Source organism: Eretmochelys imbricata, chromosome 1 (genome assembly GCF_965152235.1).
Source record: "Eretmochelys imbricata isolate rEreImb1 chromosome 1, rEreImb1.hap1, whole genome shotgun sequence".
Taxonomy (NCBI): Eukaryota; Metazoa; Chordata; order Testudines; family Cheloniidae; genus Eretmochelys; species Eretmochelys imbricata.
The window spans coordinates 247,633,440-247,654,374 of NC_135572.1; the positions used below are offsets into that span (position 1 = coordinate 247,633,440).

Here is a 20,935-nt window from a genome sequence, read left to right on the forward strand (position 1 = left end):
AAGCACATGGCACCTCCTCATAATCCATTCCTTTGGATGGACATTCCACTTGAAAACAGACTTATCGCCGGCAGTCTGAGCTCAGTGAATGGGTACTGCTCCTGTGCATCTCTTACCTTCGTAGTATCATGGTGAAGTGTGTGTTCATGAAGAACACCTGAAGCAGAGAATTCAGGCAGCAGCTCAGTCCCATATTGTATAGCCCAATGGCTCCTGTAGGAACAAGAGGAAGTGGGGCTTAGAACTCACATGGAGGCAGGGAGAGTAAGGGGTGGTGAGAAGATGATGGCAAATTTCCCTTTGGCACTTTCAGCCTATTTAACATATTGGCTCAGCATCTTCACTAGGATGGAGGAAGGGTCAAATCTACTCTTACTAGGGTTGCCAACTTTGGTTGGACATATTCATGAGATTTCATCACATGACAATCTTTAAAAATTAATCTCTAATTCCTGGAGACTCCCGGCCAATCCTGGAGGGTTGGCAACCCTATCTTACACCCCTTTAAAATCTTAGCATTGGTTTGCCTCTGACAGCTGGGGAGAGTTGGGAGGGTGTCTCCAAAAATGAGCTCAAGCTACAAAATCTGGATCTAGGTCAGTCTGACTTTGAAACCCATTCCCCCAAAAATGTGAGGGTTGTCTGGATGAGGGAGTTTCTTCAGACTTCCTTCAGACTTCTAGGGAGCGAGGCCCTAATCACAAAATTCAGCTCTGGCTTAGGGTCCATATTTTAATGCCCTGTCACACCTAGGGTGACCAGATGTCCCAAATGTACAGAGACAGTCCCCATATTTGGGGCTTTTTCTTATATAGGCGCCTATTACCCCCCACCCCGTCCCGATTTTTCACACTTGCTCTCTGGTCACACCAGTTCAAGGAAATAGATTCAGGGTTCCTGTTCAGGTCTGACAATCTATCGCCAGTATTTCAACCAATTTGCACAGTTTCAAGGAAAGAGACAAAGCTAAAGGGAAGGAGGTAAAGAGAAGTAATTTTTATTCAGAGGTGTATGAGAAACAAAAGCTTCTGTTTGCATAGGAAGTGGGGTAAAATGGATAGAGGTGAGATGTGTTGTCCCTAGCAAGGTAATCTCCTCACCCCAGAGGCAGACACACTCAGAATTTGTTTTCACTGCAGTGTTACCTTGAGCTCTTGCCTGTAACTGGACTCCCATCCGCACATACAAATCTCTAGCTCAAGTGGAGTGGTGCTCAAAATTTGACCTAGCAGGCCCATCAAAGGGCATGGGTTAAAACTCAAGTGCTGCTGCTGGAGCTATTACTGCAGCTGGGACTCAGCTACTGTGTTGCTAATCCAAACGCTGTGCAGCCAGAATGTTTTCCACTGTGACCACGCTCACTCAAGCTAAGCTAACTTGAGACGAGGTAACTGGAGTATTGGTAACTTGAGTTCACACTGCAGTGAAGAAAAGCCCACAATGGAAAGGTGAATATAGTGGGTGAGAGAGGGTAAATGCACGGGATAAAACAGTATCTGCATTTAAAACAGTGAAGAAAGCTTTTGGGAGGCTAGTCCAGTGATATAACTTGGCAATTAGGGTCCATGACCTAGAAGTGACCCTTCAGGAAACTCAGGAGCAACTTTGATGTAGTGTGGAGGGAGATGCAACCAACATCCAACCATCCTCAACCAGAAAGAAAATCTGCCCAGTTTAGGGTTTTGAAGGGAAGAAAACACTTGGGATCCTCAAGTAGCGCTTTTCCTAAAGCACAAAACTTTCACTTGGAAGAGTCAAATGAGTGAGTTCTAATATCTGATTTGTACAAATCCTCCATATGTGAATTTTAGCAAAGGGAAAAAGAATAAGGCGGGGGGTGGGGGAGGGGGGGAGAGAACACAACATGGAGTGAATGACACAGAAAAAGGGGATGAGGGGGGAAGGAGAGTAAAAAAACAATTACCGTTGTTTAAGTCTGCCACACCACGGAGAGCTCTTAGCTGCTGGTCACCTCTCTCCACAGCTTCCTCTCTGCGCTCTTCTCCATCTTCCTCCTCCCTCATGCTCTGGTTTAATGCCAGCTCTGACTTTCTGCTTTTCTCTGGACAGCCAATTCCCTGGCCCATCAACAGCACAGGGCAACACAAGGACTTCAGTAATACAAAAGGACCTAGAGAGACTGGAAAGATGGGCAGAATACAGCAAAGTGAGATTCATCTTTGTATTTATTATACAAACACAGAACAGATTTCACAATGAAGAATGTTAGTAAAATAAACATGATTAATGTCATTACATGTTGGAACCCCAGAAATATATCTGCAGGGCAGTATGAGTGGAGAGCACACTGCCATTGCACATCCTGTACCTGGTTTGTGGCTAAATTAAAGACACTGGTCTGCAGGGCTGTCTGCTAGGCATCTTTCATCAGCACCAAATCTCTTTAGACCCAAAGGAAAACCGAGACGTGTTCAGGATCCATTTAGTCTGGTTGGCTGGCCTTGTCTGGTATGTCTGGCAGGCTGGGCCGGTTTGTTTACCTGCTGCGTCTGCAGGTTCGGCCAATCGCGGCTCCCACTGGCTGCGGTTTGCTGTACCTGGCCAATGGGGGCTGCGGGAAGTGGCAGCCAGTATGTCCCTCTGCCTGTGCCACTTCCCACAGCCCCCATTGGCCGGGTACAGTGAACTGCGGTCAGTGGGAGCCGCAATTGGCCGAACCTGCGGATGCAGCAGGTAAACAAACCGTCCCGTCAGGGGCTTTCCCTGAACAAGCAGCGTCCAAGTTTGGGGAAATACTGACCTTGACGAATGGGACCCTTAGCATACACTGAGCTTTCAAAAAATCACTACAATAAAGCTGCAAAGCAATGTGATGCCCTATACTGTTCATCCAGTTGCATATCTGTATAGCCAAACTCAAACATCAATCTCTGAACAGTCACAATGTAAAAAAAATGCTAAACTTAATAAGAATGAGCAATTTAAAAAGCACCAATAGCAGAAATTGACTGCAGTAGCCTGAGGAGGCAAGAACAGGTACTAATATAACCAGAGTGTCCAGAGTAACTGGCATCTAGAACTACATAACAATAGCCAGGATACCATAGCCACAGGAGCAGGCTAGTACCAAACGCTGGAGTAAAATGATTCATTGCATAGCTGGAGTCTGAGTGCTAGGCTGGGAGAATACCATCAATAGTGGGCCTAAGATGCTAAAGGCCAGATTTTTCAAAGATATTTATATACCCAAGCCCATTTGAAACCTAGCCCTAAGTGAAGCTAGAGCCCCATGAAGGACCTTAAACTCCCTCTTTCTTGTGAATGAGTAGGATTTAATCTTAAGGCTCATCTATAGTAGGGAAACTTGCATCTGAATAGCTATACCATATTGCTGCAAATTTCCTTACTATAGATGAGCTCTAACATTAAATCCTACCCACTCACAAGAAAGAGGGAGTTTAAGGTCCTTCATGGGGCTCTAGCTTCACTGTTTAAATATGTTTAGGTGTCTAAATACCTTTTTGAATATATCTAATTCAAAGCTCTAGGAGAAAGAGAGCTTTAGCTGGGGTAGGCATAAGGACTGGACACATAGCCAGAGATGTAAGTCTTTATACCAGCCTCAGCTAAGAGGGGAGAACTTTAGGCCAATCACAATTCAGGGGGAAGAGCAGGTGAAGATTTTTAAATCTGTTACAACTCTGAAGTGGCCATAGCTGAAAGGGAGAAAAAGGAGGAATCGTGGTTGTGTAAGGAGAAGACAGAAGAAAGATGGGGAAACGGCAGCGCTTGAAAGAATGAGGAAGAGGGAGACAGCAAGAAAGTTAACAGAGGAAGGACTTAAGACACAGAGCTAGACAAGTGGGATTAACAAAGGGAGGGGAAAGAAAAATGGTAAGGATTAAAATTGTTTATAATGTGAGGTGAAAACCAGAGAGACTAGTGAAGAGGGGCAGGGGAAGAGAAGCCAGAGACAGGAGGGAGGGATAGAGAAGAGGGGAGAATGAGATGAACATTAGAAGCTGAAGAGGGAGAATCAGAAAAGAAAATAAATGCCCTTAGAGTAGAGAATGTAGTAGACAAAAAAGAATGCTCAGACAATGTATTAAGGGTTAAACACCATGGAAAAATTAGTGAGGCCATTACAGACACTTGAAGAATTCATGAACGGCCAGCATAGAGAACGAAAAAAGAAAATTAAAAGCAGAAGGAAAGGGGATGTGGAAGAACGAAAGATAAGAGAAAATTAGAAATATAACCTATGTAATGACGCATTGTGCTAGCAATACAATAGCAATCATCTTCCATTCTTAATCTTTATCTTCGGTACTTGAGTTGTGTTTGACAGAGAACAGCCAAAAATGCATGAAGCTGACTGAGTTAATAAGGCAGTTTGACATGGAGTTGGACGATAGGTTCCTAACTCAAAGTGTTGTATCCAACATGGAGCAATTCTATGTTAGATCTTGTCTTGATAAAGATGAACTGATCACAGAACTAAAAATTAATATTAACTTGAGAACAAGTGATCAAGACTTGATCACATTTATAATGTCCAAACCAGTGATGTATGTATAACTGGTGCTTTAAAAGGGCCAGTTTCACAGAGCTGAAGGCAATTAAGCCACATCAGCTAGAAGGAAGAATTTTAATCAGAAATATTAATAATAATTGGGAAGTGCTTTAAGAACTCTTTACTAGATGCCCAAAAAGCCACAATCCATGTACTGGTTAAAAAAAAACCTGATTTAGAGGAAGTGAAGGCCGCTATAAAATATACATGCATAACAAATGCAAGAAAGGGGAAGTTGATAACAGTGAATATAAATCAGAAGCTAGGAATTGTACAAAATTAATAAGGAAAACAAAGAGCCTCCAAGAGAAATCTATAGCTAACAGAGTTAAGGACAATAAAAAGGACTTTTTTTTTAAAAAGTATATTAGGAGCAAAAACAATCCTGACAATGGTGTTGGTCCATTATTAGATGGAAATTATAGAATTACCAATAATACATAAAAGGCAGAAGTGTTCAATAAATATTTCTGTTCTGTATTGGGGGGGAAAAAACAAATGATGTTTCCATACCACTTGTATCTCAGGAGGGTGACAAACAGAAGCTACTAAAGTTACATTTTTAAATCAAAAGATTCAGATGACTTGCATCCAAGACTTTGTAAAGAACTGGCCTATGAGTTCCTTGGACTGTTAATTTTTATTTTTTTTTTAATAAGTATTTGTAAGGACAGCCAGCCATGGCTGGAGAAAAAGCAGGTACAGGCTAGAGCTGGAATAGTATGACTGAACTACCTAGCATCTGGGAGTATCCCCAACAAGGTAGTGATGCTGAGCTGACTGAAATGGCTCCTTTCATTCAGAGCCTATATATTTGTCTTGAGGGTCATCTGGTTAGATCTTTGCTGGTGGAGGTCTCATCAGGCTCAGAACATTCAGGCTCAGGGATAACTCATCAGGCTCAAAACACTCCTCACAATCTTGGAACACAAGGGAAATTCCAGAAGACTGGAAGAAAGGTAATATTGTGTCAATATTTAAAAAGGGTAAACAAGATGACTCATGTAATTATAGGCCTGTCACACTGATATCAATCCAGGAAAAGATAATGGAGCTGCTGATACAGAACTTCTTTAGTAAAGAATTAAAGGTAAGTAATATAATGAATGCCAATCAACATGCATTCACAAGCAATAGATCCTGTCAAACTAACTTGGTATATTTTTTTGATGAGATTACAAGTTTGGTTGATAAAGGCAATAGTGTTGATATAACATACTTTGCCTTCTGCAAGGCATTTTACTTGGTACTGAATATTTGGTTTAAAAACTAGAAAGATATCAAATTAATATTTAAACATTACATGGATTAAAAAGCTGGCTAAATGATGAGCCTCAGTGTAACTGTAAACAGGGAATCCTCATTGAGTGGGTGTATTTCTAGTGGCATCCCCAGGGATTGGTTCTTGGCCTTATGCGATTTAACAATTTTTTTTTTTATTAATGGCCTGAAATAAAATCACTGATAAAGTTTGCAGATGACACACAAATTGGGGAAACTGGTAAATAATGAAGAGGACATGTCACTGGAGCAATCTGGATTGCTTGGTAAACTTAGCACAAGCAAACAATATGCATTTTAATATGGCTAATCAGGGTGGATTTGATTTAAATCAATTTGATTTAAATCACTAGTCGGGAAGACTCTACTTAATCATGGATTTCTACATAAAAGTGCATTCTTGTTGGTGGTTATAACCTTAATACATATCTTCACAACTCAGAGATAGATGTAGGTTTCATTTTTAGAAGGTACACACTATACATTTTTAAAGTGATTTATTCTGAAAACTTTTCAGATTAGTTTTACAGCTATATCAGAAAATGAATGCATGTTTGGTTATTTCATTTACCAAAGGTAATTGAAGCAAATATTTATGAAGTCATTGGGAGGTGAACTATCTCCAATTCAGCAGGCTAATCATTACTATTTGGAGGATTTTCGTGCCATGCTGTATTAGGAGGAGAACATCACCAGACAAACATTTTAAATTGTTTTATTTAACTAAAATAACATTGTTATGTATTCTGGATTTTTTTCTTCAACAGCAAACATATAATATTTTAACAAAACAAGCATATGAATTTTTGAACTTAGTTAAACATTCAAGTTTTTTAAAATCAGGTTTGTTTTTGTTAACTAAAATAGTTAAATGAAAATTAAAAAAAAAATTAAATCTCCTACGTCAGCCAAATCAACATGAGAAACTTAAAATACTGGCTTCCGCAGCTAACTCAGTCATCTTCACCTTCATTTTTCTAACCATAAGAGGAGTGAAGCTCTGGAACAGCCTTCCAAGGGAAGCAGTGGGGGCAAAAGACATATCTGGCTTCAAGACTAAGCTTGATAAGTTTATGAAGCAGATGATAAGATGGGATTGCCTAATTTTGGCAATTAATTGATCTTCAACTATTAGCAGTAGATATGCCCAATGGCCTGTGATGGGATGTTAGATGGGGTGGGATCTGAGTTACTACAGAGAATTCTTTCCTGGGTGTCTGGCTAGTGAGTCTTGCCCACATGCTCAGGGTTTAGCTGATCGCCATATTTGGGGTCGGGAAGGAATTTTCAATCTCCAGGGCAGATTGGCAGAGGCCTTGGGGGTTTTTCGCCTTTGTCATAAACATACAGCTTAATATCCCTCCTTACCTGTAAGGGGTTAATCAGTTCAATTAACCTTGTTGGCACCTGACCAAAAGGAAAGAAGATACTTTCAAATGGTGGGGGGGGGGCTTTGTTCTGCGTTCTGTTATTTGAGTACTATATCCAGTTCTGGTGACCACAGTTCAAGAAGGAAGTTTATAAATTGGAGTCGGAGAGGGTTCAGAGAAGAGCCACGAGAATTATTAAAGGATTAGAAAACATGTTTTATAGTGAATAGATTCAGCTCCTTGAATCTATTAGCTTAACAAAGAGACAGTTAAGGGATGACTTGATTATAGCCTACATGGGGAACAAATAATAGGCTCTTCAATCTATCGGAGATTAGCAGAACACGATCCAATGGCTAGAAACTGAAGCCAGACAAATTCATGCTGGAAATAAAGCATATACTTTTAATAGTGAGTAATTAACCACTGAAACAATTTACCAAGGGTTGTAATGGATTCTTCATCAGTAACCATTTTTAAATCAAGATTAGATGTTTTTCTAGGCGATATCATCTAGGAATTATTTGGGGCAAGTTCTATGGCCTATGTTGTACAGGGCATCAGACTAGATGATCACAATGGTCCCTTTAGGCCTTGGAATCTATGAATCAGTGTAGAGTTTCATTTCCAAATCACAATAAGTTTTACTGGCTTCAATAGCTTTTCAAACTGAGGTTCAAAGGGATCATTTTCACCAGGCTTTTAGCAATTGATAATGTTCATATAGTATGCATATTCATGTACACAATGTGTTAGCAATATCCATCTGAATAAATCTGCCTACATTTTTAAGGGGAAATTTAATAATCACATATGCCTCGTTAATATTTCACAAACATTGCACTAAATGTGAGTTAAATTTACATTTGCCCTGAGCAGGGTGACCAGAAAACAACGGAGAAAACGGGACAGGGGGTGGGACTATCCCTCTTTTTAAAAAAAAAAAAAAAAAAAAAAAAAAAGGACTGTCCCTTTAAAAACTGGACAACTGGTCACCCTAGCCCTGAGAATCATATTCATCTAAATACCAGTGATCTGATATTCACATTTTGTCTTCAATGTTCATACAAGGAAACCTCAGAATTTCTATAGTACCTTTTACCTTCCTAAATACAGGAAATCCTGGTTCTGCTTTATAAGAGGTGGAGAAATGGTTTAACACAAATGTTGTTAAATGTCTCCTTTCAAAATGTGCTGTTTTCCAGGCTAACTGTGCCTAACTGAGTCAAATTAGAAACTTTTTAAAGAAGTGATAGTCACAACACTGAAACGTGAGCTACTTATTTTCTTTCTAAATCATAAATGGATAAAGGGCACAAGATTTCTCAGATCCATCTTAATTTTTACATAGACCTTAAAAACTATTAAGTGAAAATGACAATTCTGTCAACACCAAAATATAACCATGTGTTTGAGGGGAAAAAATATATTTGCCATTGTCCAGTGAGAAGCAGCAAGATTTAAGAACTGAACTCAGGTCTAGGAGTTAGGAATACAAAAGTTCTAACCACAGTTGTCACTTATTGGCTGTGATCTTGGACAAGTCATTTCACTTTTCTGTGTCTCATCTGTAAAAGAGAGAACATTATCAACTTCAGTGAATCGTTGTGTTAGGTTTGTTTGTTTAATGTTTATGCTGCACTATATAGAATGTTTTATTGTTCTTCTGTATGATTTACAGATTTCTCTTTCTCTAGTTCAAAAGAAAGTGAACCCATAATGTTGCATATAGTTTTGTGGGGGGGTTACATTTAATAGGCTAGTCTCTTAATTTCATAAAACACATCTCCTAATCTGATTTAGTGAAGAACAACAAGTGCGCTGAAACAATTTGTATAGTGGGGGTGCTGGGAGCCATTGAACCAAACTGCAGCATCCCTAATTTCAGCACCTTTGTGACAAACTTTTTCAATGTCTTTCCTATATCCTTGACCCATCTCGGTTCCCCACAAAAAGATTCTTTTCTGGGTTCAGTGGGAACCCCGGTTTGCTAGGGCAAAAATGTTTGTGGCTCAAGTGAAACTTCATTAAGAGCCTGCTGAAAATTCTACTTTTATAATGGTCACAGAACGATATGGGAATTTGAAAGAAAACTTTTCTGCTCAATACAAAGTAATTCACCCCAGTGCTGTAGTAAAAACAAAAATATAGCTCATAGATCTTAATAATTCTGTGTCCCCTGAAAAGCTTTAACATATCAGTTTGGTAGTTTGTATTTGAAGTTTATTTTTTTTAAATAAAGTTACTTTAGGGGAGATGGAACCTGCAGAATTGCTGCTCCTAACATCCGTCGTTGTTGCTCCTAACATCCACATAGCCACCTGCAGTACAAACTTTGCTGGCTCCCTTGCCAGGATGCCTAAGCCCTGACTCGGAGAGAACACTTACAGCGATGAGACGGTAACTAGGTTTCCATATCCTTTAAGTGCTTGGTCTTTATTCTGAGACTGCCACCAAGTTATGCCCATTTCTATTGACCTGGACTAGACGTGAGCTAACCACCTAGAGATGAAGGCTTCACCCCGTGTGAGTAGGGTGACCAGACAGCCAGTGTAAAAAATCGGGACGGGGGTGGGAGGTAATAGGTGCCTATATAAGAAAAAGCCCCCAAAATCGGGCCTGTCCCTATAAAATCGGGACATCTGGTCACCCTCCGTGTGAGCCATGCTTTTTCTCCAGAAATTGCCGCTAGAAACAAAAGTCCTGCCATGCAGCAACACCGATCATATGAAGGATGAGTGAAAAGGGAGGTACTTACCGCAGCTGTGGGGAGAAAGAAGAGCCCCCCTGGACTGCTTTCGGCGTCTCTTCAGCCCCCCGAGCTCGCCAGAGCTCCGACCTCAAGGCGGCTCCCCCCGACTCTGCCTGGGAGCTGTTCTCCGCGGCGGCCTCAGGGGGCGGCGTTGCGCACCGCCCTCCGTTCAGTTTTGATTTCCCACTGATCCGCGGTGAGGAGCATGGAAAGTGAAACTCAAGAGCTGCCGCGGTCTTATATGGGCAGGAGGAGGCTGCTCCTCCCTTTGCAGCCGGGACCCATAAGCTAGCAGGGTGCAGCGAGTCAGCTCCGAGGCGAGCTGCTAACGCTGTTCCACGCGGCACTCCCTTGCGTCGGGGGGGAGTCCCAGCACAGGTACGGGGGTGACGGAAAGGAGTCGGGAGCCCAAAAGGGGGGGATACAGAAAAGGGAAACCTCTAAACTACGCTGAGGCGCTCGCATAGAGTCACGGGGGACTGAAAATCCCTCCGCCCTCAAATGCGGTTAGGTTAAAAAACAAGAGTGCAAGGCAATTGGAGAGACCAGGTGGGTGAGACAGAACCTCACCCGTCCTGTCTCGCCAGCACTCTGGGACCACTAGGGCTGTCTCACGCCCCGGACTCTCAGGCAGTGGTATGGGAAGGGGACAGGGTGCCTGCCATCTGTGGGGGAAAGAGGAATCCTTCTGTCTGGCAAGCTTTTTTTTTTAAAAGGTGGCTGCTCCAAGAAGGTTAGGGGTTGAAAAGTGGCCTGCTCCAGGAAGACGGATTACTGGGAGGAGGGTGTTGTCAAAGGGGTCTGTGATAAATTTCCCTGACGTTTTAGATTGGAAAAGGTGTTTCCTAGAGAAGGCATGATTCCTGTGCGGCAATATCCTTTCACAACCGTCTCCTCCACCCACAGTTTGAGGGGTAGGGACGTCTCCTCCACCCACAGTTTGAGGGTAGGGTAGGGGTAGGGACGTCTCCATCCAGTGATATTTGTCTGCATTCTTTAAACTGTCTTCTGCTTTTGAGACATGCTTTCTCAATCAGCATTGTTTGGTGGTTGGTTTAATTTTTTTATCTGAGAGAAGTGACAGATGCGTAATGCATTGCACAGGCAAGTGAAAAAATTGATCTTTGACTTACCTCATCTGCCCTCTGCCTGCTAATCCATCCCCTCACTGGATTTGCTCTAACAAGACTGCAAGTCTTCCAACAACAAATTCTGTCAAAGAAGCGGTTGCTGTAGACATTTCAATCAATAAGAACGGCCATACAGGGTCTGATCAATGGTCCATCTAGCCCACTATCCTGTCTTATGACCCTGGCCAGATGCTTCAGAGGGAGTGAACAGAACAGGACAGTTTTGAAGATCCATCCCATTGTCCATTCCCAGCTTCTGCAGCTGGAATTTAGGGACACCCGGAGCATGGGGTTGCGTCCCGACCATCTTGGCTAATAGCCATTGGTGGACCTTGTGACGGGATCACCAGGGTGCAGCCTGGGACTGTGGGACCACTGGGCTCCCTTATCTCTCTCCAGCATGGGCTGTCTCATAGTGCTTTGCTAGTGACAAGCAGCAAGCCCCTCCAGGCACTGTTATCACTCAGCGCAGCTGCGTGTGGAGCCCCACACCCAGCTTTCTTGCATGAATGCTCCCAGAGCCACTCATGAATCACACAGAGAGGCACCAGAGCCAAATCCCCCCCCAGTTCCCAGCACTGTACCTCAGGAATATACCATCTTGCACTGCTCAAGACAAGCAATGCAGATTTATTAATTGGTTCACCACTTCATCAATGGAAAGTGGATACACACCAGCCTTTGCAAAATCTGAGCAGATTTGCCACACACTTCATACAAACTCACTTATAAAGATAAACAGTAAAACAAATTTACTGACTACAAAAAAAGAGATTTTTAAGTGATATTAAATGATAGGCAAAAAGTCAGTTTTTTCTACCGAAAAAAAAAAAATGAAATATAAGCACACAGACTAAACTCTCATCCCTATTAGAGTGGGCAACATCTAGATTAAGCAGTTTTTCTCACCCCACTGGATATTGCAGTCCTTAATATACAGATTTGTCCCTTAAATCTGGGCCAGTCTCCTCTGTTGGAGTCTTTAGTCTTCTTCTCTGTGTCTTTGTTGCTTTCACTGTAGGGAGGTGAAGGAGAAAAGGCCCTGCATATAGCCACTGTGTCTGTTTTATAACCTCAGTCCCATGTGCTTGGGGAACACAAGTCCAGGCATGTTGGGGGGCATTGTTGAGGCTACCTCTACACTAGAAACTTCAAAGTGCTGCCACGGGAGTGCGCCCACAGCAGTGCTTTGAAGTGTGAGTGTGGTCATGCGTGAGTGCTAAGAGAGAGCTCTCCCAGTGCTCCTGGTAATCCACCTCCATGAGAGAAATAGCTCGGAGCGCTGGGAGTATGACTCCCAGTGCTCGGAACCTGTCCACACTAGCACTTTAAAGCACTCAAACTTGCTGCACTCAATGGGGTGACTTTTCACACCCCTGAGCCAGCAAGTTAGACAAGCTCTGAGTCTCCAGGTGAGGCTGATCAATTCCCCTGGTGTGGCCTCATGCAGATGATTCATTGCATTGTAGCTCCCTTGCTGGACAATGGTTGTTGACGGGTTGATTGATACCCCATCCAGGTGTTGATTACTTTCCTTGCTGTTGCCTCTGCAGAGCTAGTATCTGGCTGATTCCCCAGTTTACAGCATGTTTTAATGACAGCCGTACAACACAAGTCTCATAACTTCATATGCATTAATGATACACATATATGGATAGAGAAATGACTTTCAGCAAATCATAACCTTTCCCCTGTTACCTTACAAGGCATGCTTTATATGTAAGATCACGATTATATGAAAATTAGGAATATGGGGGTTACAGGACATTCTCCCAAGGTATAGAATGTCACAGACCTATCCTCCACATTAGGGAAATGATTAGGCTTTCTACCAAGGTCTGAAAGGACCCATAAATTGAGTGGGGGGGTTAAATTCTGTAAAAGATCTTTCCTTTCCCCCGCCCCCAGCTAGTTCAATCCTTTAATAAGTACCTCAGTGGGCTAGTCCTAGAGCTACTGTTTCAGTGCTAGGAGGTACTGAATTAACAGTCCTGTACTATCTTGAAGTAGGAACTCATTAGATGAGGTGTTATGACGTACTGTCTTTTACTGCCCTTTCAAAAAGAAACTTTTGCAAGGATTGTGATAGCCCGTGTAACTTTAGCGCCCTCGTAGCCAAGATGGAGTCTGCTCTGCAAGCAGCTCTGGCCAAGAGAAAGTGCGCACAGGAATGCACCTGTTCCAAAGCCCCCAGAGTGAACACACACATGCACCGGAAAAGTACAATGGATATAAGAAAGGGAAATATTTATTTATGGAGGGAAATATAGGGGGAGCAGTAAAACAGGGTTACATTCAACACAAGGCCCCACAGGCCCAATGGTAGCCCAGTCTGAAAGGGCAGATACTGAGCAGGAGTCCTGAGCAAAGTTCCAGTCCAGTGGTGAGGTTTGGGTGCTTGTGGTCAGCTTCGGCACCAGTGAACTTTCCCCATCAAACCCCTCCGGGACCCTCTTCTGCTGCTCTCTGCAAAGCCACACAAAGCGACCACCTCCCAACTTAACTAGCTAGCAGCCTCCCTCCTTATTCCCAATGCAGAGTCACAAGCCCCAGTACTCACAACCCCATGCAGCTCTGGGCAGCAGTGATACTGGGTCGAGCTCCAGCCTGTCCTTCTCAGGCAATTCCTCCCTGGCACGGTGCTCGTCCTGGCATGTCCCGGTCGGCTGCTCTGTCCCTCCCAGTCTTCAGGCAGGTTCTCCGCTGCTTCACTTTGTGAGGGCCTGCGGGCTGCAGCCTTTCTCTCTTTGGAGCTCCAGAGCCACACATTCTGGAGTTTTCCTCCTTTCTCTCACTGCTCCCCCTCCCACCCTCAAGAAAAAGATTTAAAGGGGCCATTCTCTCTAAACCCCAAAGGGGTTACACTCGTTTACAAAGTGAAATCATTCCCAATTAGTTGTTACAGTTTAGCAATACATTTTGCAATGTAGTATCCATATAAGTATGTTTTAGGATGAGAGAGCGCTATGGCTGTATCCTAATAGTACTCACAGGCAGTCCAGAATGTTTAAGTGATGATGTCCTAATAGTATGGAAATTGTGGAAGTTTTAGGATTAGAATCTTTTTGCAAGATCTGTATTGAAAATGCCTTCCATTTCAAGGCAATTCTCTTTCCAGCGTCATGATTATTAAAATATCTACTTAGGTGTGAGATTATAGACCACAGGATTCAGGCAGCTGCTAACTCTAGTGGAGGTAAGAAGACCTCCAGACAAGGAAATGCATCTTTATTTTTCTTTATCCTCCACTGCTCACCTCAGTCTCTGAATCTGTCAGTGAGGACAGAATGTGTAGAACCAGAGCAACTAAAATGACCCTAGATAATTTAGAAAGCATTTGAAGCAGACAAGCCATCAAGCAGTCTTTTGTGAGAACTCAAAGGTTAATTCACACCATCTAGTTCAAGTTCAGCTATAGAAACCCACTTGGAAACTGGCAGGATGTGCTTGTGATATACCAGGGTACAATCCAAACTGATGAGCAGCTGTGTCACACCTACCTTGCAACTTTGGGTGCCTTACAATGCTTTGCTGAAGGAGTTTCTCCCTGGGCTACTCAGAAACAGACTTCCAGCACGCAAGTCAAACTCTGAGTGTCTGTCTGTAACTGCAGCCTGCCAGTCGCACTTGGGTTACACTCCGGCTCTCACCAGCCTTGGTTATACTGAAGGGTAACCTCAACACAACCGCAGTCCCTGATTTTACCCCAGAACTGTATGTTCTGTACTTCCCAGCCCTCTCCTAGACAGTACAAAATAATTTAAGTCTGTTATTCCTTGAAGAGACTAATATGCATTTTATTATCTCAAATAGTTATTCAGACACTTCAATTGAAACACACTGGATTAGATAAAATAAATTTATTAACTACAAAGAGAGATTTTATGTGAGTACAAGAAATGAGCCACAAAAATCAGAAATGGTTACAAGAAAAATAAATATAAGATGTTTACTAATACTTAACAAACTATATCAGATGCAAGCAAAGTCTCTCACTACATGTTTTCAGCAGTCCTACTGATCAAACCCTCTGTGTCAGGAATCCCTCTCCCGGAGTCCAACAAATGATTCCTTTGTGCTTCAGGTGCAGTGAATGTGATAGGCGGGGACGGGGTGCCTCAGGGTGTTTCCCTCCTTTTTATAGTTTCAGTTCCTCTCTTGAAAAACATTTCTTGCTGGGCACTACGAGACAAAGAGTCTATGTGGAAGGATGGTTTCTTTGTTTCCTTCCCTGCCTGATGACTTTGTTTACTTCTTAAACGCAAATTAAGCAGCACACACATTCCTTTGTTTAGGACAGACTTATTTGCCAGCTTCTGTTTGGACAGGTCAGTGGGGTTTGGAACGTGTGTTAATAACACCATATAGGAGAATCTTATAACTTCACATACAATGTTGCCACATATATGTTACCAAGACAATACTGATCCGCAAATTATAAGTTTTCAAATGAGACCTCACAAGGCATACTTTGTACAAAGATTATTACAATAGTGTGTAGGGTAAGGTATGGAGACAGGAGTGTAATCTGTCACAGTGCCATAGCAGCTACATAACACTATGTGTTGATGCAACAGCTGAATGAGAGCGTCAAGCTGCCTGGAAATGCAGTTGAGGAGTCAGATTACTTTTTTTGCTTGTTTTGTACTTCAGTGGGAAATAGTCTTTTAAATTGCTCACATTAGACATGTGGAGAAAAAAATACTTGATGTATATGTTAATCATGAATAATGGGCAAGGCTGTTTTCCTATATTAGGAAATATCTTTGTTATGTACTATAGGTAGAAGAAAAAATGCTCTAGTAGTGGATTAGGCACAGTACATACCTACGAAACAGGAGACATAGATTTTATTCCTAGAAAAGATTTCCTCTGTGACATTGGCCAAGTAATTTCGGCCTAAATTTTCGAAAGCTAGTATATATGTAAATCCTCATATCAGTATTTAAGTGAAGGCATAAGAAAGATGGAAGTATTTATGGGGTTTTGAAAGGGATTGACGAGTTCTCCACTGCCACCATCACTTTTGCTGCCTCCACTGAAGAGAGCCAGCTGCTAGGCAACTGCATTCCCTCTGACAGAGTTGTATAGAATTCTTCTCCTGTTACAGGATTCTGTTAGCAGGGATGCAGTTGCCTAGCTGCCAAGTCCCTTCAGTGGAAGCAGCAGCAGTGGTAATGGAGAACTTCCTGGAGCTTCAGAGGGACAGCAGATGGGCACAGGTTTCAGCAATGGCTCCTCCAGGTGTGAGCAGAAGGCCATGCATTTTGAGCCACAGGTGACAGCTCCTGTCTCTTCCTGGGGCTGCAAATTAGGGCTAGAACTGTGCTGGAGTTCTGTACCCAGCAGTGATTTAGATCCAGTGCTATAAGGTTCCTGTCTCCTATTAGCTTCTATAGGATTTTTCCATAGGGATGTTCTGCCTGAGAGAAGGGAGAACAGCTGCAGGAGCTGCCCTTTCAGTTTCTTGAGAGGAACAGCTACCCCACAGGCTGCTCATACTGAGGGAAACCAAACACACCCCACCAGAGAAAGCCCAACTAAGGAGTCCGGGAGAGTCCAGGGGTTGTACGTGCACCCAACCCAGTGGATCATCTGAGAAAGGTAGAACAAGGTTAATTGGTAGCTAGCTAAATTGAAGGTAGCATACATGATCCCAGGGAGATAACCCCCCAGGCCCTTGCCAGAAGTGGAGCCCAGCTGAGGGAACTATAGCTGAGTCAGGGAAGCCCACTCAATGATCTCAAGCACTTGTTACTGGCCAGTCAGAAACAGGCTCCTCCTAGATTAGATGGACTGTTGGTCTGATATGGAATGGTAGTTCCTATATTCTGTTGTATGGCTTGTCTGTTGTGGGATTTTTTCTCTCTCTCTCTCTATTTCTGTAAAATGTTATTTTGTCACTTTTTTAAAATGACTTATAAGTGCAGCAATTACTCAGGCCATATCTACACTTACTGGGGATCGTCACTGCTGTGATCGATGCAGTGGGGGTCGATTTAACGGGTGAAGAGCGCTCTCCAGTTGACTCCAGTACTCCACCGGAACAAGAGGAGTAAGGCAAATCGACAGGAGAGCATCTCCCCATTGACGCAGCATGGTGTGGACACCACAGTAAGTCAACGTAAGTTACGTCAACTCCAGCTACGTTATTCATGTACCTGGAGTAGCATAACTTAGGTCGACTTACCCCGGTAGTGTAGACAAGGCCTCAAAATTGGTAAACTTGGTGTTGTACCTTTGTTTTTCAAGCTGTTTTCTATAGCCTGGAGCTATATTCCACTATGCTAATATGCTAGAATCCTTCTTGTGCTGTCTACTACTCCCCTCTGGACCTACCTCCACTTCTACTTATAAATATGAGAACTTATGTGACTAGCTTTCTATCTAATTTGGCACATTTTTATTTGTTTTAACTCTTGCCCCTCCTTTCTCTTCTATGACTAGTTCAGTCAGGGTTTGCCTCATCAGGGACAGATTCTGATACCTTTACATTGAAAAGTATCTTAATCCACTAGTAGTCCTGTTGAAATCATTAGTTCTTCTTGCAGAGTAAGGTACTACTCTATGTCTACATCTATGCTGCACACTTCTTTCGGCGGCACGTAGAGTATGTAGTTGGGTAGCCCTCCTAACATGAAGAGGGGGGGAAGATTACTTTTTATAATGACTCAACCACTCCCAGTCTCTATTCAAGCAGTCTCTATCTCCAGCAGCTCTCCAACACCACTTTCTACAAGCCATTACCCTCTGATCCCACTGAGGGTTACCAAAAGAAACTACACCATCTGCTCAAGAAAGTCCCTGAAAAAGCACAAGATCAAATCCACACAGACACACCCCTGGAACCCCGACCTGGGATATTCTATCTACTACCCAAGATCCATAAACCTGGAAATCCTGGGCGCCCCATCATCTCAGGCATTGGCACCCTGACAGCAGGATTGTCTGGCTATGTAGACTCCCTCCTCAGGCCCTACGCTACCAGCACTCCCAGCTACCTTCGAGACACCACTGACTTCCTGAGGAAACTACAATCCATCGGTGATCTTCCTGAAAACACCATCCTGGCCACTATGGATGTAGAAGCCCTCTACACCAACATTCCACACAAAGATGGACTACAAGCCGTCAGGAACAGTATCCCCGATAATGTCACGGCTAACCTGGTGGCTGAACTTTGTGACTTTGTCCTCACCTATAACTATTTCACATTTGGGGACAATGTATACCTTCAAATCAGTGGCACTGCTATGGGTACCCGCATGGCCCCACAGTATGCCAACATTTTTATGGCTGACTTAGAACAACGTTTCCTCAGTTCTCGTCCCCTAACGCCCCTACTCTACTTGCGCTATATTGATGACATCTTCATCATCTGGACCCATGGAAAAGAAGCCCTTGAGGAATTCCACCATGATTTCAACAGTTTCCATCCCATCATCAACCTCAGCCTGGACCAGTCCACACAAGAGATCCACTTCCTGGACACTACAGTGCTAATAAGCGATGGTCACATAAACACCACCCTATACCGGAAACCTCCTGACCGCTATTCCTACCTACATGCCTCCAGCTTTCACCCTGCCCACACCACACGATCCACCGTTTACAGCCAAACTCTACGATACAACCGCATTTGCTCCAACCCCTCAGACAGAGACAAACACCTACGAGCTAGCTATCAAGCATTCTTACAACTACAATACCCACCTGCTGAAGTGAAGAAACAGATTGACAGAGCCAGAAGAGTACCCAGAAGTCACCTACTACAGGACAGGCCTAACAAAGAAAATAACAGAACGCCACTAGCTGTCACCTTCAGCCCCCAACTAAAACCCCTCCAACACATAATCAAAGATCTACAACCTCTCCTGAAGGACGATCCATCACTCTCACAAATCTTGGGAGACAGGCCAGTCCTTGCCTACAGACAGCCCCCCAACCTGAAGCAAATACTCACCAACAACCACATACCACACAACAGAACCACTAACCCAGGAACCTATCCTTGCAACAAAGCCCGTTGCCAACTGTGCCCACATATCTATTCAGGGGACACCATCACAGGGCCTAATAACATCAGCCACACTATCAGAGGCTCGTTCACCTGCACATCCACCAATGTGATCTATGCCATCATGTGCCAGCAATGCCCCTTTGCCATGTACATTGGTCAAACTGGACAGTCTCTACATAAAAGAATAAATGGACACAAATCAGATGTCAAGAATTATAGCATGCATAAACCAGTCGGAGAACACTTCAATCTCTCTCGTCATGTGATTACAGACATGAAAGTTGCGATATTACAACGGAAAAACTTCAGAAACAGACTCCAACGAGAGACTGCTGAATTAGAATTAATTTGCAAATTGGATACAATTAACTTAGGCTTGAATAGAGACTGGGAGTGGTTGAGTCATTATAAAAAGTAACCTATTTCCCCTTGTTTATTCTCCCCCCCCCCCCCCCCCCGTTCCTCAGACATTATTGTTAAACCCTGGATTTGTGCTGGAAATGGCCCACCTTGATTATCATACACATTGTAAGGAGAGTGATCACTTTAGATAAGCTATTACCAGCAGGAGAGTGGGGTGGGGGGAAAGAAAACTTTTTGTAGTGATAAACACCCATTTTTGCATGGTCTGTGTGTATAAAAACATCCTCACTGTATTTTCCACTTTATGCATCCGATGAAGTGAGCTGTAGCTCACGAAAGCTTATGCTCAAATAAATTGGTTAGTCTCTAAGGTGCCACAAGTACTCCTTTTCTTTTTGCGAATACAGACTAACACGGCTGTTACTCTGAAACCTGCCATAGTGTAGACATAAAGCCTGGCTTAGGTGGGCAGAGTACAGACACGCCTGAAAGGTGTGTGTATGTACCCGAGTACATGCCCTACATTGCTCTCTACTCACCCAAGCTGTGCCTCCATGTCTACAGTGCTAGACAAAGGTATGCAAAGGAGGTTTCCTTGGCAGGAATTACTGGCACTGCCTGGCATATTGTGAATCAGATAAATTGTGATCTGTATGCACCACTGTAAAGTATCTTTAGGTGTACACTTAATGCCTGTGTTGCAAACCCACTTTCAGATATCACCATCCTCCACAAGATCAAGGATGCCACAAACAGAACAGAGGACTTCTAGATGCAGCAAGGATCTCACTTGGAGAGAAGGAGCTCTTCATGTGGACCAAGGACCATGGGCAGACCAGAGATGGTGGGAAAAGTTTTACATCAGCCAGGAAATGTTCTCTTTTCAGCAATTTCACATAAACATGAAGGGGAAAAAAATCCCCTTTTGTCTGCTGCAGTTTTATTAGTGATTTTTGTACCCAGCAACAACTGATTCTTGCTTTCACAAGGAAGTACAAACTTTTACTAAAAATATGCGCAAAGTTTCCTATTGCTGTAACATTTCTAAGGAAATTCCACACATATATCAGAAATGGATGTTTCACAGGACAAAAGAACAGACATGTCCCATTTGAATCCCTCAGGTGGAGATTGATGAGACAGCATGTCCCACAGAGCAAAGGAGGACTCAGTTATCCACTTACATTATTCCCTGATATCCTCAGGAGCAAAAGGTAGAGGTAGGTCAAATGTGAGGTCTATTCTATTTTCCCGTGGCCCTATGAAGGCTTGTAAAACTGAAATTAGATGCTCAGTTATGGTGACTTTAGCTTGTATGCAGAGGGTTAAATTGCTAATTACATTTGGGATTGGAAAAGAAAATTCTCTCAAGGTGGACTGGCAGAGAATCTAATGCTTGTCACACTCCCTTGTATTGAGTGAGGATCATGCATAATTAGGATTAGGTGGTCATACTAAACATGTTAGCTTTCTTGTGTTTCAAGG

At 43.1% G+C, this 20,935-nt stretch overlaps 1 protein-coding gene and 1 long non-coding RNA gene across 11 annotated transcripts in view; one reads left to right on the forward strand and one right to left on the reverse strand.

The window, feature by feature from the left end:
• USP18 (ubiquitin specific peptidase 18) overlaps positions 1-11,382 on the reverse strand; it is a 29,237-nt gene extending 17,855 nt beyond the window's left edge. The window contains exons 1-4 of one of the 4 annotated variants that reach the window (XM_077826895.1): positions 9,944-10,036; positions 8,694-8,753; positions 1,925-2,140; positions 117-213 (exon numbers count right to left, since the gene is read on the reverse strand). In XM_077826895.1, the coding sequence (XP_077683021.1) occupies positions 117-213; positions 1,925-2,140; positions 8,694-8,733 (353 nt within the window). In that variant the 5' untranslated portion in view covers positions 8,734-8,753; positions 9,944-10,036. Of the gene's footprint in view, positions 1-116; positions 214-1,924; positions 2,141-5,269; positions 5,380-8,693; positions 8,754-9,943; positions 10,059-11,070 lie in introns of those variants that run through there. The other 3 variants (XM_077826912.1, XM_077826905.1, XM_077826886.1) reach the window with 3 other exon arrangements.
• Positions 10,171-20,935, forward strand: part of LOC144270467 (uncharacterized) — a 61,790-nt gene continuing 51,025 nt past the window's right edge. For 4 of the 7 annotated variants that reach the window (XR_013347168.1, XR_013347162.1, XR_013347163.1 and 1 more), the window contains exons 1-2: positions 10,173-10,315; positions 20,167-20,670. This is a non-coding gene — a long non-coding RNA (uncharacterized LOC144270467). Of the gene's footprint in view, positions 10,316-20,166; positions 20,671-20,935 lie in introns of all 7 variants that reach the window. The other 3 variants (XR_013347166.1, XR_013347164.1, XR_013347165.1) reach the window with 2 other exon arrangements.